The sequence below is a fragment of the Stegastes partitus genome, unplaced genomic scaffold (assembly GCF_000690725.1).
Source record: "Stegastes partitus isolate 25-593 unplaced genomic scaffold, Stegastes_partitus-1.0.2 Scaffold184, whole genome shotgun sequence".
Lineage (NCBI taxonomy): Eukaryota > Metazoa > Chordata > Actinopteri > Pomacentridae > Stegastes > Stegastes partitus.
The window spans coordinates 488,084-503,095 of NW_007577915.1; the positions used below are offsets into that span (position 1 = coordinate 488,084).

Below are 15,012 nucleotides of genomic sequence, written 5' to 3' on the forward strand. Positions count from 1 at the left end.
AACTGCAAGATTGGATCCACAGCAGGCCTGAGCTGAAAGGCCCTGGAAGCCTGTTTGGTCAAACACATCCTTACTGGGGCTCCGATGAGTTTCACGTTGGTTAATAATGAATCATTTTCTCAATCAGTTGGTCTATAAAATGCCAGAAAATGGTGGAAAATGTCCATCAGGGTTCCACAAAGCCCAATATGACATCCTCAAGCCAAACAAATTCAGTTTACAGTCACAGAGGAGGAAAGAAAGCAGAGATATTTAGATTAAAGAAGCTGGAATCAGAGATCTGACTTAAAGACTTTGGTAAATCGATTAATGCTGCAGCTGTACTTCTTGTCGCTATGCAGACAGAGATGTCAGGATAACGGACACCTCAGGACTCAGCAGTCCACCTGCATCTGAAGGACAAAGGACATTCATTTGAAGACAACAACGGACAGATTTTGGCCAGATGGTTTGAGAGAGGGGTTAAGGAAGCCATCTACATCCTCAACAGAGGAGGAGGTCTGAGGCATCACCTCTCACCTGTCTATGATTCAGTCCTAAGATCTCACCCCAGAAAGATGCAACCACATCCACACGTAGCCACAGAAGACCCTAACGAACCCCACTGTGGCACTGTGTAACAACTCACATAACGAAGGGGAGGAGCAACAAACCCCCAATTAAAACTGAAGTATAATAATGGCTCCTTTAGGGTATAAGTATGTGGAACTCCCAACTAGTCAGACAGAACTGATGAAGCCTCTTGGATGAGAGGTGGAACGGCTTCAAGTCCAGTTGCTACGATTAATCCACGAGAACACCCACGACCTGGATGACTGAGAATCTTCACAGACAACGGACACCTCAATTCAGAAAACATGATTGGACCAAAAGTACCGCAGCTGTCAAAGGTACTAGAAACTGTGACTTCTCTGAAATGGCATTAGCCAGTGCAGACAGACGCAAAAACTCATGTGACAACGACTAAACGTCAGAACGCAAACAGCATGAGTTGGAAAAAAACCTCTCAAACTCGTCTAAGCAGCCCAAAGGCTAACCGATCTGAAACCAGAACTCTAGTATGAGTTCAGTCAGTGCTTTTATTACTAACATGTTGTCACAACGCTCCTGAAATGTTGCTTTTCACGACAGCTGCAGTAGAGCGGCGACGCACAACATTCCCAGAGGCCAACTTAGCTGGTTTAGGCCAACGTAGCAGCAGCAGGTCAGTGTGAGCTGCTGCTGCTGCTAATAACATTAACAGGCCACTGACATGTCCACATATAGCCGTACGGGTGTCTTTCCTAATGGTCTTTACACAACATCGGCACGAGGAGGACGTTCAGCAGCAAAGAGAAGCGCAATGTAAACCAACAGAGTGAAGTTTTTTAGAAGCTCAGAAAATATGACCAAACCTCACATGAAAGTCCTGACGAGGAAACTGGATGAGTGAGTTTTTTAACAGTCATGTTTGTTTTACATACTCAAAGTCTGAACTGTTTCTGTGAGTACTCTTAAATAAACGTGTTACATCTGGGCTATTTATGTGCATTTTTATTTATTTTTTTAATAGCAGACGGCTGGGCACGGCAGTAGAAATGCTACGCCACCACAAAAGATGGCGGTTGTTTTTTATAATGATGTTTAAATACAGTCATTTCATTTATTTATCAAAATTGGTGAATGGAATTGTAGAATTTCAGTAGGGCTGGAATCAGGACATCAATTTTGATCTTCGAATATCCCGCCCCTGCCGCCCACTGCCACTGATGGTGGATACAGTACGGTGACTGCTGATGGCGGAAATGCCCGCTCACTGCTGCCCCGTCAGAACAAATACCCACCCACCACCACCACTGTGCGGCACCCCCAAATATTCTGGATATTCCTCATTAATTGGGGCCGAACATCTGGAGAACAGAAATTGCTATTCGGACCAGGCCTAAATTTCAGTAGTACTGGCACAAACTACCAAATTTCTGGTATCGCGATATCCCTGATTTAGACAAATTTACCCACAAACAACAGTTTTGAGATATTTCACATGTTAATTGAAGCAGCATTAAGCAACACTTGTAAACACAATGTTAAACCACCATTCTCACACATGCAGTCTAACACTGGGAGATTCACCAAACTAAACTCAGTCATCTTTAGCGTGATCACTTCAGACAGTGACAGACAAAAGCAGGATTCCTTTTTCTAACAGACGATGGTCGGTTTTCAGAATCAGACGTTTTTTTATTGCCAAGTGAGCTCGCACACACAAGGAACTTGGTGAGGTGAGTGAGACTGGTACACAGCAATAACAAGACAAGAATAAATATAGAAATCTAGATCTAAGAAATTCTAAATAAAATATGTAAAAGTATAAAAGTACTACGTAAATAAGAAGTACTATGAAAAGAGACATAAACCAAGTAAGAAATGAGGAAACAGTTTAAATATAACGTAGCTGCTGTTAGCTCCACTTGCTGTTTAAAGCGCCTTCTCGTTCTGACTTCAGAACACTTCAAACTAACTGGTTGTTCTTGCAGTAGAGCTAATTAATCACAGTCATGTAGCTAGAAGGTATTACAGCAGACTCTTTCTTCATTGTGTTGCTGTCTGCTGACAAACGTAGACGAACCAGACAGGTTATATGTTTTGTTGTTATGTTTGAACAGAATGTTAGACTTTAGACAAAAGTAAAGAATTTACAGGATTAACCAACATGTTGGACAAACATAACCTCTTCTTGGGTAACTAGTTTTACTGGAGGTGCTAAACTGTAAACTTCCTTTTATATCTAAAAAAAACGAGCTGCTGGTTTGTGGCTGCACTACGACAGCGCTCATGACTGGCTTCCATACAGCAGGAAACACTAGATGTGCTCGTTGAGAGCAGAGCTTTAGTCGAGTGATGTGGCGCCACTAATGTTAGAATGTGAAGCTGGTCGTGTTAAGAACAGAAGCTTATGTTCTCCCATTCCTTACACTTTGATGTTGCATGAAAATGACTTGAAACCACTTCGACATAGAAAGAAATACTAAAGAATTTAGAATAAATAACAACTAATGACTTAGAGTTTTGTTTATTTACGATTACAGTTGAGGCCAAAATGATTCCTACCCAACTTCTTGGACTAATACCTTGTTACTGAAAATGACATGAACATTTGACAACAAGATATTGTTAAATTAGAAATTTCAAGTATTTCTTTCTTTTTCCATTTTTACTAAAAAATAAGAATTCAGTCATCATGTCAATGCCTTTAACTGTCACCTCAACAGTCAAACGGTTCTTATAACTTCTAACAATCTTCCTGCATGTCTCCACTGGGATTTCAGACCACTTGTCTTTGTGACAATCTCCAAGTCTTTGAGGTTGAAAGTCTTTCTTGCCATCACTCAGATTCTTGATGGGATTCAGTTCTGGACTCTTGTTGTCTGCCCAAGTTTTTCTGCAGACTACCTGATGTTTTCCTCCAAAATCTCAATGGAGTCTTTTTATGAAGACATCTGAGCCACTGTATAAAAAAACATGCCCAAAGCTTTGCATTTCCATCACTATCTTTGATGCTCTTGTGGTGGACTGCTTCACCTTTCTTTCATGGTCAGTGTTGATGGAGACCAGCTTTATTCAGTATCTGCGTTGAGATGCTGGTACCAGCTTGATCTTGGTGTTGATCCTTAGATGGGTCTTGCCAGTGCATTGGTGACTTTTGGCTTCGTATCAGCTCTTTGGAGATTTTTCATTGTGGAACCCTTTGATTATGTTTTGCACCGTGGCCACTTACACTTGAAAACACTTGGTTAAATGTGTCTAACAGGAAGCTCACTGAGGTCTTTGGTTTTAGGTATGACTTGCAATTGACTCAGTGACCAGAGAACTGCTGAGTCATACTTGTCTCAGTTCATAGAGTATTAAGATGCTGTGAAACAACATCTTTTATTACTTGTCTATGACCTTTCCAGCCACAAGAAATCTATTGGTCAAATAAAAATGTAGTAAAAATGTAAAATTTGGCATGGGTAGAAATAATTCTTAGCTTAACTAGAACACAGCAAGTGAAATCATACATTTGGTCCGTTTTATTAAAATGTGGTTCAAAGGTCAGTTCAGCAGGCTTTCTGAGAAGGCTGACATTTGTAATCATGTCCTAAAAATAGTCGTTTTGAAACGTCTCTTGTCTGGTTTAGAAGTGAGGCCGCGCGGTCGTATTAAAACAGTGCTGAGTCACTGGTCATTGTGAAAGCAGGACTTGGTTCAAGAACACTTTTCCCTCAGGCCCTGTCAGCAGCAGACTGATAAATATATTATCCTTTTCATGTATACTGCAAGGCTGGCGTACAGCAAGTGAAAAACTGATCGACCTTGTAGCACAGAAAGCCTCCATCACTTAAAGTTAAGGGCGACTGCTGCAGTTGGTTACAGGCTGCTGGCAGGGGGATTACTTCCAGGGCTGCCGAGCCATCTCCGAGGCATCATTTAAGACGTGGACAGATTTAATGCAAACACCTGAGCGCATGCATTTTCATGAGCCTTCAGAGGAAGCCAGAAGCGTTGACACCCAACTGTAACATCTCTAACTAACACGGACATTAGCCTACACATCAAGTGTAAAAAAAAAAAAAGAGCCACAGCTTTCTAAAATAACTCCGGGGTTAAATGGGTTATTTTGGGGTTATGACTTGTTTAAGTTTGAACATAAGACAGACTTTATTAAGCTGTTTGTACAGCGTGCCCACTATGAGGCTGTTACCCATAAGTACTTGCCACAAGTTGTGTACAATCCAGCCACTGTTCGCAGCGTAGAACTACAGCTGAGTACATTCACTCTATAAAAGCTTTGAGCTCTGTGCAGCATTTTAAGCAGGCCATGCTAAAGGTCTTTTTCTTTCGACAGCACTGCTCTGGCCCACTTGTTGAGGAAGAAACCCAAAGTGAGCAAGGCGCATTTGTCACTTTAAAAGCTACTTAAACTCACAACGGAAATATTGCGAGTTGTTTCTACAGCAGTCATTAATGCGGCAGCCCTCTCTCGACTACTGCCAGCCTTTGATGCTTTCCAGAACTCCTTTTACTGCACCTGTGTTTGCCGCCCAGACTGATCTCGCAATGCTTGAGAGCATTAATATGGCATATTTTGATGACAGCACTGGAATCTCTTCCGCTTTCTCCCTGCCTAAGCATTACGCCATCGCAGCCAGAGTGAACTGGGTCGCCCTTAATGGCCACTGGCAGGATGGACAACTGAGCAATTCATTTCGGCCGCTGGCAGCAGATTCCATAATTAAGATAATTAAAACAGAGGGAGGGAGGGGAAGTGAAGGAGAGAGGGGAAAAGTGCAACTGCAATTCCTCAGTAGTGGGCACGCACGCTGGCACACTGTTCCAACTGGCTTGTTTACGCTCTCTAGGCTGAGTGTCAGTAAAGAAGGAGCAGCAAGGACACGCCGTCCTCTGAGCTATACTGCCGGCCAAATTAGCATGATAGGCTGGCGTTGGCTCTGCAGCAGGTGCTGGTGGGAGTGCGGCCAGAACAGCATATAGCTCTTTGAAGGTATAAGTGCTACTAGCTGCGACCGCTCCTGTGCCATAAGTCAGTGAAAACAATCAAAACCTGGGTTAATAGAAAACTTGATCTGTGGCTCCGAATCAGCCCCCCCATCTGATCCGGTGGCAGGTAGGGGTCCCACCCTGGGAGCGAGGAATGAGTAATGACTGTCAAGCCTGTAGAAATGAGCTGCCCTCAGCAGCAACCCCGAGAAAATAAGTAGTGTGGCAGCTTCCTAACAGCGCTCCCTGTCTCTACCTGTCCACGGATTTAGCTCCATCACCCAAATTGAGAACTGCCTTCCCAGCGTTGTCACCAAGGTGGGAAATTGCTATTATTCTGAGGGCTAATTAAAGCTGCAGCAAATACCACAACTTGTGAAGCCAAGCCACTCAAATTATATTCAAAAAAGGGAAATACATATTTGTGCTTTAAGTTTTTGAACCAAGGACGGTACAGCAATTGGCTGTCTGTACAACATGCAAACCATAAATATACGTTAGCACTTTGCCACTAGAACCATAATAAAGAGAGCAGGGCTGGAATAAGAAAAACGGGAAAGAAACACTGCAGCGATGATGCAGCAAAACAGACAACGCTTTACTCCTCCTGCTCACTTTGAAGTGCACTAATGCTCAGTGTATCCTGCAGCTAGGATCTCAAGTCCTCAGACATTACAAACACAATCCGAGCTAACAGACATTCACTCTTCTGCATTCGTAAGTGATAGAAATGTTATTCAGTTTGTCTAAAATAAGATATAGTAAAGCACTTTGTGTAGCCACCACATACACATTTACATGGGATATTTGATATACTGTATATTCTGTTTGCTGGAAGACGTACGTCAAAAAATGGAAAAAAAAAGGAAATCTAAATTAGATTCTAAGGAAACAGTCGTGATGTGGTAACACTCCAAGTAGCAAACCCAAATAGTTTGCAAATACAGTTTGACCCTACTCTGACATCACGCACAGCCAGAGATGCAAATGAGAAAATCACCACCCGATGTTTGCATGTGCTGCTCTGATGGATCGACTCGTGTCTGAGGTACATCCTGTCCTTTCTCCTCTAGAAATGTCGCCATCGCAGACCCGTGTGCTAATGATGTGTGAACGCGACGCTTAGGTCGCAGGGAAACGCTGAAGGACAGCTGCGATTTCATGAATTCATCAGCAGAGCAGCAGCGTCACTCCGCTCATCTCCTCTCTGCTCCGTCAGCCTTTGATGAGCTGCTCTGTGGGCTCCTCCCGTGACCCACTTTCACTCCCACTCCTCTCTCCCAGACACATCCAACATCCCTGCGCGGCTCCCTCGCCACCTCTGTCTGACACTTGCTAATGGGATTAGGAAAAAAAGACACTTTTCCCTGTGGTGGAACAGCCTCTGAGGTAAACTCAACAGGCACTGCGCATATTACCAACCACTGCTCCACTTCCTACCCAGATAGCTTCAGCTGCTAGGAGGGAAAATGAACAAATCTAAAAAAAGTATGGTTGGTTATCTGCCACAGTAAATGGTAAGAGGAGATGAATTAATAAGGCACTGCAGGTATTGCAAAAATGTTGGAAAAAAAGGTTTGTCTATGACTAAACTACTCAAACAGCGTGGGTACTGTCGGGTCAGACTTTAAAATCAACAAATTCTCTTCTATTCAGAGCACTCTCTGCTCTTTTAACCAAACACGGGAATTGGAGGCAAAAAAGTTTGAGGTTACTTCATCTGAAGTAATTGACAAAACATCCTGAGGCTGAAACTCCTCCGACACATCCTCACAGTCCGTCATTAGAGCTGAAGTGAAACCAAAGGAAGCTACACGCAGCTAAATCAGAGGTAACAAGCCTCTGGTTGCTTATATAAGGGCCTCAATAAATGAAGAGTGATGGTGGCATACGCCTTCATGTATCCTTCTGTTAAGGCACCATCGCCCGGTAGATCAGCCACAGTAAGAAGGAAGTTCCCCCTCTAACCACCGGCCAATCCATCAAAACGCTCTGCTGGTGTTTGCCAAACCACTTCAGCATCGGAACACATGACAAAAGAACACAAACTGTGGAGTGGGCATCAGGAGCTGGAGGGTAAACACTTTACCTTCTGGACCACAAGTCATTTTTATAACTGGCTTTTTATAAAGAGCCGGCCAAAAATAACTAACCACAAAGCCATAATAATTATGTGGCACAGTGTGAGAAAACACTGATGCAATGAGCCTAAATCATGAATTGTAACGCCGCTCTGTTAGACAGAGGCTCGATTCATAGTGTGTCTCAAAGCCGGAGCATGTGAGTGAGACACTGACCTCAGATAACACAAACATGTTTGGACATTATACATCCAGACAGAACAGACAGATAAACAGAATAGACTTCATAATCAACTATGATTCTGCTCCAAATCTGCTGTCTGATTATGAAGAGCGCACAAAGAGAAGGAGAAAAAGGTACATGAACATGGAGTGTAACCCTAACAGAGATTTATTGTGATATAACCCACAGTACAGACTTGCTTTTAGCATGTTGCTTGGCAACAAGTCAGGCATGGCTTCACCTCAATTTCAATGAATTCCTTTTTCTGTTGGATACTGTCATTTGCTATATAGTGATGTATTAGCAATAGAGTTGTTCTTTACCTACAACACAAGCACTGGACATGCAAACAAATGAACACCTAAACATCATCAATCCACATATACTACAAAATATAAACCAAGGACATGAACTGAAGTAAACTAATTAAAGCTGAGGTCATGAGACAATTTGTGGTGGAGCATCAGGACAGTCACATGATATTCAGGCGAATTAAAAACATGACTAAGAAACTTATGGTTTCATCATGAATACATTGAATGCTTTGCACTAAATGCACTAAAAGATGCACCTTTTAAATAAGGGAGGACTGATAATTAACCAATACACTTTTGTAACTTGTTATTTCATTGAAATAATCTAGAAATGGTGACCGTAATCACTTTAAGGCGGCCTCTATTGCAGAGAACATGCTGTACATTTTGCTATAATTGATTCTAGTCGGTGTATTCAGTGCCCCTGCAGAGAAAGTGTGACGGCTACTGCAGCCTTGGTCTCAGCTTTACTTTGATTTCTTCTTCAAGCTCCAACTGAACTGTTTAAAAGAGCCGATTGTTTCTTCCAGAAAGCTAGAAAAACACGGAAGAAATCTCCAATCGAGGCTGATAATCTTGTCTGACATGTACTCAGTTTGCACATTTCATTCCAATGTCACAAACAGCCTCGTTGGAACCTTGTCAGTCGCCTTTATATTAATTGGATGCATATTTGGAAGTCCCTCTCTGGTCACCTCTAAACCTCCATAAAGTCATCTTTGTGCATCAAAAGTGAACATTTAGATTATTTCTTTTTCTGTGTGAAAATACCTTTCGGCCTTAAAGCGACTTAGACGCAACTCTACACTGTTACTTTCTCCAGAATGTGCGTATGTATGAAATCCCCGCCTTTCTCTTCACCCACCTCTCCCCATTTGCTGCAGCTCTGCACCACCTACAACTCTGCTCAGATGCTGTTGAACTACTCTATGCTACACGATGGCAAGTTGCAGTAATTCAGCCACACATATCAGAAACTGATTCTTATTAAGAAATAAAGATGGAGAGAGTCCCACCCTACAAGTTGACAGGATTGGTTCCTTAATGATTGTCATGTACGAAGCCCCTCACATCAGAGTTTGCGAGACTGTAGTCAGTAAACTGCAGGTTCAAGGTGCTCTGCAATGACGTTAACTGTTTATTTCCTCAGAATAAGTGTTCCAGCAAACAAAAACATAAGGACACGTTAAAAAAAACAAAAACCTGGTCTAAAATCTCCCAAATGTGTGAACCAATAGGTGTGATATTTTAATGACTTGTGAATCATCACTTAACACATAAATAATTAAATGCTGTTGTGCCCTATTGCAGTGCTCTGCTAAATGGTATTTTTCTCCTGCATGTAAGACTTAAGGCAGCACTAATTAACAGTCCTGCTGGGAACTGCGAGCTAATTAACACGACCCTAAATACAAAACAAGGGTGACAGACGTATTCATAAATACCTATCAACCAGCCGAGTGCCAATAATCAGCTCTCAGAGAGATACAGAAACACACGCTTAAGGATGAGGAAGCATCTAAAGAAGCTGAGCTGAAACCTGCTGCTTATATCACCAAAGTGAGTGTCAGCACAGCCGCGGTCGCTATAAATATACATGAACCCGTTTACCAGCAGGGCCCAGCCTCCTGCAGGCTAACATTGTTTTAGGTCCGGCTTCTGGCATCAAATTGCAACTTCCCTCTCTGTGTGGTTGAAATGGCAGTGGCCCAGTGGCTGATGGGCAACCGAGTGGCCAGTGTGCACTAGTAACTTTTCCTGAGTCTTCACATCTGGCAGGATGCAGAAAACCAACATTATTCTTTCTGATGCACTTTGTCACGAGTCTGCTCCGTGTTGAAAAGAGCACAATGACATTCAGTCACACTCTCAGAAAGGTGCGAAGGCTGCCGCAGCAGAGAAAGAAACCAAAAGGTGCGCAGGTTCTGGCCAAATAAGCACGGCTCTGTATGGCATGTTTTCACCAGATGAGTCACAGCTTTTGGGAACAATTGAAGCCCTCGTCACTCTGACGTGTCAGGATAATTGAGGCAGCTGCTTCTCTAAACTGCTGCTGGTCAATCAGCCAGAGGCCGGGCTGTACAACAAGTGAGCACCCTTCTGTTCCTTGTCAGGCTGAAAGGAAATATTTACCCAGATCACCACAGAACCTATGCTGGCTCCAGAGCAAATAAACATGCACTCAGGCAAGACAAACTGAATAGCTCTCAGCTCTGGGTACGGTTACAGGCAGCAACTATTAAAAGTGCCCTTAAAGAGGAGCTTCAGTGGTCTATTTACATGGAAGTTTGCTCTGTAATGCTGCTTCGGCGTTGACGACTGGCAGAAACGGAGAGCTGTTGTGACATTTTGACAGTACAGTAAATTACATGTAGATTTGCCAGTTAGAAACTTTCTGGCAGTTCCTCAGTATGGCACGGGGCTATAAGGCACTTCACCAATTAACTATGCTGTACTTCACACACGTAAGACTAATGTCAGAAACTATACAATGTCACTGTACAACAGTCACAGATTTGTAAATATACCTTCACCAAATTTGGCAACCTGTAATTCCTATAAATACCAGACTGGCTGAAAGACAAGGCACTTAACTTATGAATGTACTTAAAGCCGTCCTTTAAAAACATACAAAACTGAAGGACAACCTGACACCACAACAATTCATCTTTCAACAAGCACAGACATCTGGCTCCGAAAAAAAACCCAGCTCCCTGAACCATGCTGGCAGAACATCATAAGTTCACTACTTATCTCCCCGGCCCTAGTTTTTTCCTTTGTGAAATGCAACCCACCCAGTTTGGGAAAGACAATGAGGTATTCTGCATTGCACTGAGGACATGCCACGCGCGCCGTGCTGTTGCCTCGCTGCTTCTCGTCCACCCAGCGCTGTAGGCAGGCCTGGTGGACCCACTTGGTTGAACCACGGCAGCGACACGGACGCACCCACTCTGCCGTGCGGTCGTCCTCGTCCGTGGCGAAGCACACCCAGCAGCTCCTAGAACAAACACACACACACCCACAGTTGGGATAAGACAATGAAACATACACACAGGTGGAAAAGTGTTACAGCTGATGACGAGTGATAATGTGACTCTTAACCCAGGATAAATACAGCTTCAGCACTGATAAATCAAATCCATGTGATAAATACTTGTGACTCTTAGAACACACAAGCAAAAGCAAACTACAGAAATAGCTAGAAACTAAACCTGCTTACGATACAGACCGTCCGGGCTAAACGAAGGTAGATTGTCACTATACAAAGGTTATACGAGTTCATGCAATGCAGTCTATTGAGATAAAGCTTGAACCCCCTACATCTGTTGACAATGAACAAGTCTAAAGTCACTGCCGTGTGTGTGTGAGCATCTGTTAGTGTGTGGTAGATGGGAGGAGAGTAAAAGGCTGCAAGCGAGACTAATGTAATCTTCCATGTACCCTTTGAGTGAAAAACGGGCAGTCAGCAACACAAAGTCACTACAAACATGAGTCAAAGGTTTGGGCTTAGATCAGGCTTATTTGGAGTTCTCGCTGAGGAAAGTGTTGGCAAGGCCATTTTTCAGCATTTCGAAAACAGTCAAAGTCGTGATCAAAGCCTCCCAGATAACTTCAGACTGCATGGCCTCGATGAACACACGTGCACCAACGGCATCACTCTGGGCCGGGGACTGCATGAAATCAGCCAAGATCAATACATAAACCCTATAGGCAAACAAGCTGTAGCGCTGACTGCTTGTCAAGCATGTCTGACAGTACCGCAGGAACTGTTCAATGCACACACACCAACGCAAACAAACAGGCCCCTCGCTCTGCCATCTGGATACAAGGTAAAGAATTTCCATGGATTATGTTTCAGATCACAATGTCAAATTCTCCTGCTTTGCTTCGGCAAATATTTGCAAAAAAAGAACCTATCCCTGACTACGCTTTGCATCTAGATTGAGCTACAATCTTCTGACATTGCCTTTAGCATTAATCGCGTTGCTGCTCGAGCCTAAATTCACCAGGGCATCCCTGTGCGTGTGGGACCAAAGTCTTCTGATAAACAGCTAGGATGCACAGTGAAAGCAGTGGGGCGCTGGATGCAGACAAAGTGAGGAAACACTGTCTCCCTTGTGTGTGACATCCAGACAAATGCCTTGTTCTGGCCTCCAGCCAGACCATATTTTATCAGCCCCCCTCCTGGCCACAAGTATCCCAACACATCCTCCTTCCTCTCCCCTAACACCATAACCTCCCACACACAGTGAAGGGCCTTCTACTTAAAACAGATTGTGCCTCCCAACTTACAGCCCTTAGTAAGTTTTGTCCGTCTTCTGTGCCGTCTTCCAATTAACTGGACTCTTTTTGCGAACAATACAACCCCTCTAACCTCCTCTGCTCCATGTCAACCCAACATCTGGGAGGTAATTTGATATCCACCTTCTCTGACCTTACCACAGTACATCTCCGACTGTGACATTGTATTGCTTTTCTATAATTAATCAGCGGTGTGCGAGTAGCTGGAAGGTTTGCCACCCTTGTGTCTCACAGCGTGGAGCTAAGTTCAAGAATCTAGCACAGCGACTTATTTTAGCTGCTATCTACCAATCAAAACACTCATAGCTTAGACCTGATTAATTGATTTTTTTTTAAAAATCAGCAGCATCAGGCAAACACTACAACAGCCAATCTCCTAAACTATGAGAAAGAAGTTATATCAGTTCTTAGGCACAAAAAAAATGTTAAGGCCTGTCTGATATTTGCTGAAATAAAGAAAAACAACCATCTAAATCCCAAAATGTCAAAAAAAAAAATGTCCTTAAAGCCTCATTCATACTTAATTAGTCCTGGGACAAGCCTGTTGCTAGGAGATCCACTGGTTCAGCGGCTGACTGCTGCCTTCGACCTATTTCCAGCCTGACTATCCGCTTGTGATATTTATGTTCTCATTTTCATAATTACACTGAACCTTGAACAGTTGGCATTTCACTGGATGAATGAAAAAATTATTAGTTTACACACACCTCCCATAAACCCCTGGCATATATTCAACGTGGAAAGACAGACTGTAATAGGGATGTTTGGTTTTATTTCTCTAAGGCTGTGATTATCTACATTTTGGGTAGCATTCAAATTAGAACATTTGTGCTACTAAATCTGCAAAAACAAAACAAAACAAAAAAAACCTTCAGATTAATATTCACGATGTCCCCATTCAACTGAGCAAACATCACCATCTACCACCACCAACACACATTGCAGGGCAAGGTTTGTTTCACCACTAAATAGTGGAATTGCACAACCTGAGACCAAATCTATCTCTTTCCATTTCATAATCATGCAAAAAATGTGTTTAAAACTGCACCCAACGTAGGTTGAGAGGTACCAAACAGGGCAGTATCTTCTCTCCAACAGGTTCAGTCAACCTGCTGCCTGTGTCTGAACTGATAAGACGTATCTACAGTTTACTGTTCCATTTCCTGTTTTTAACAACAGGTATGACAAGAATGGAGAAAGCCTGGCCGCTTTTTAAACTCCCAAGGAAGTGAAAAATGTCTCTCACACCAGGAATATTAGAAATACCCAACCGTGGGATGAATTACAGTGCTAATTTCTCTGCCAAGCTGGGAACAAGTGAGACATTTTGACTACAATGTAATTTAGAATTTGCCTCCAGGAGATGCTCTCAAATCAGGTGAATTCAGGTTTCATTGTGCAATAAAACACTTTCCCCATACAAATCAATGAATTTTGTGATAAATAATCATCATCTTAGAAGAGTTGTGACTACCATTTTGGCTCACTTCAAAGTTGTGAGATAAGACATTGGCCTTCAGGATGGCAAGGAGCACATCCTGGATGCCTAGAATACAGAAAGTACCATCACTCTTGCATTGGATTCTTTTCTGCTATGCAAGAATGGAAACAATGTGGTAAGTGTACTCCAGCATTACTCAAGAAAAAACTTTACTCCACTGACCATGACTTCCAATGTATTTGCACTTAAACCACTTGTGTCGCTTGTTCTCAATTTCCTTCATAACTGCAGGAGCATCAACATGTGTGGGTGTTTGTCATGTCACCGGAAGTGTTCTAGTTTAAATCCAGAAAGGAACTTTTACTGCTCTATATGTTAGTGGCAGTTAATTTGGGTAATGGTCACCACGACTAGAGATGAGACAATAACAGCAAACACCTTCATGCAAATATTAAAAAAAGTCACCAAAATGCTTTTTAGCCATGAAGATGAGTGGGTTTCTGAGTCAAATTTTTCCTGTTGCCCCCCTCTAGCAGCACTTCCACAACTATTTTTACATTTAACCAGTGTTTGACTCAGCGAACCCCCCACAGAACACCATGTATGTTTCAACCCTCCTTGCTCCCACAGTTGAATAATGGATGCCAAATCTGTGGCCCTCTGTCATCGTCATACCGAGGACTAGGTGTGCTCTGTTACTGGGGCCACATGAGTGTAGAAGGGGGGTCCTCTGTCAAAGACTGGATGGCCAACTTGGATTATTTGCTCAGGTTGCTGCCTGCCTGTAATGACTGATTTTCCAATGCTCCCCTGGTGCTGAATAAAACATGACAATGCAGGAGAGGAGCCTTCAGGTCGAGGCGCTCAGATGACATGTCCGGCTAAAGGGCCACAGTGGGAACATGGCGAATCGGAGTCTGACGGAAACATTAAGCATCCATTCACACTCCTGTGGACAGTCTTTACTGCAGCCACCCCCTCATGTATGCATCTCACAGATATGCATGCCTACACCATAATGTTTGACATACAATACAGTGATCACATTGTTTTGCAGTGCAAATCCGCAAAAGAAAAAGAAAAATGCACCACGTGGACCAGCGTCCTACACTGGGGGATCTCAAAAGACAG

General features: G+C 43.1%; 1 protein-coding gene across 1 annotated transcript in view; it reads right to left on the reverse strand.

Moving 5' to 3' along the window:
- The window catches only part of marchf5 (membrane-associated ring finger (C3HC4) 5), a 28,984-nt gene that overhangs the window by 6,513 nt on the left and 7,459 nt on the right, over window positions 1–15,012 (reverse strand). The window contains exon 2 of the mRNA XM_008280173.1: window positions 10,934–11,136. Coding sequence (XP_008278395.1) covers window positions 10,934–11,136 — 203 coding nt within the window. The remainder of the gene's footprint in view (window positions 1–10,933; window positions 11,137–15,012) is intronic.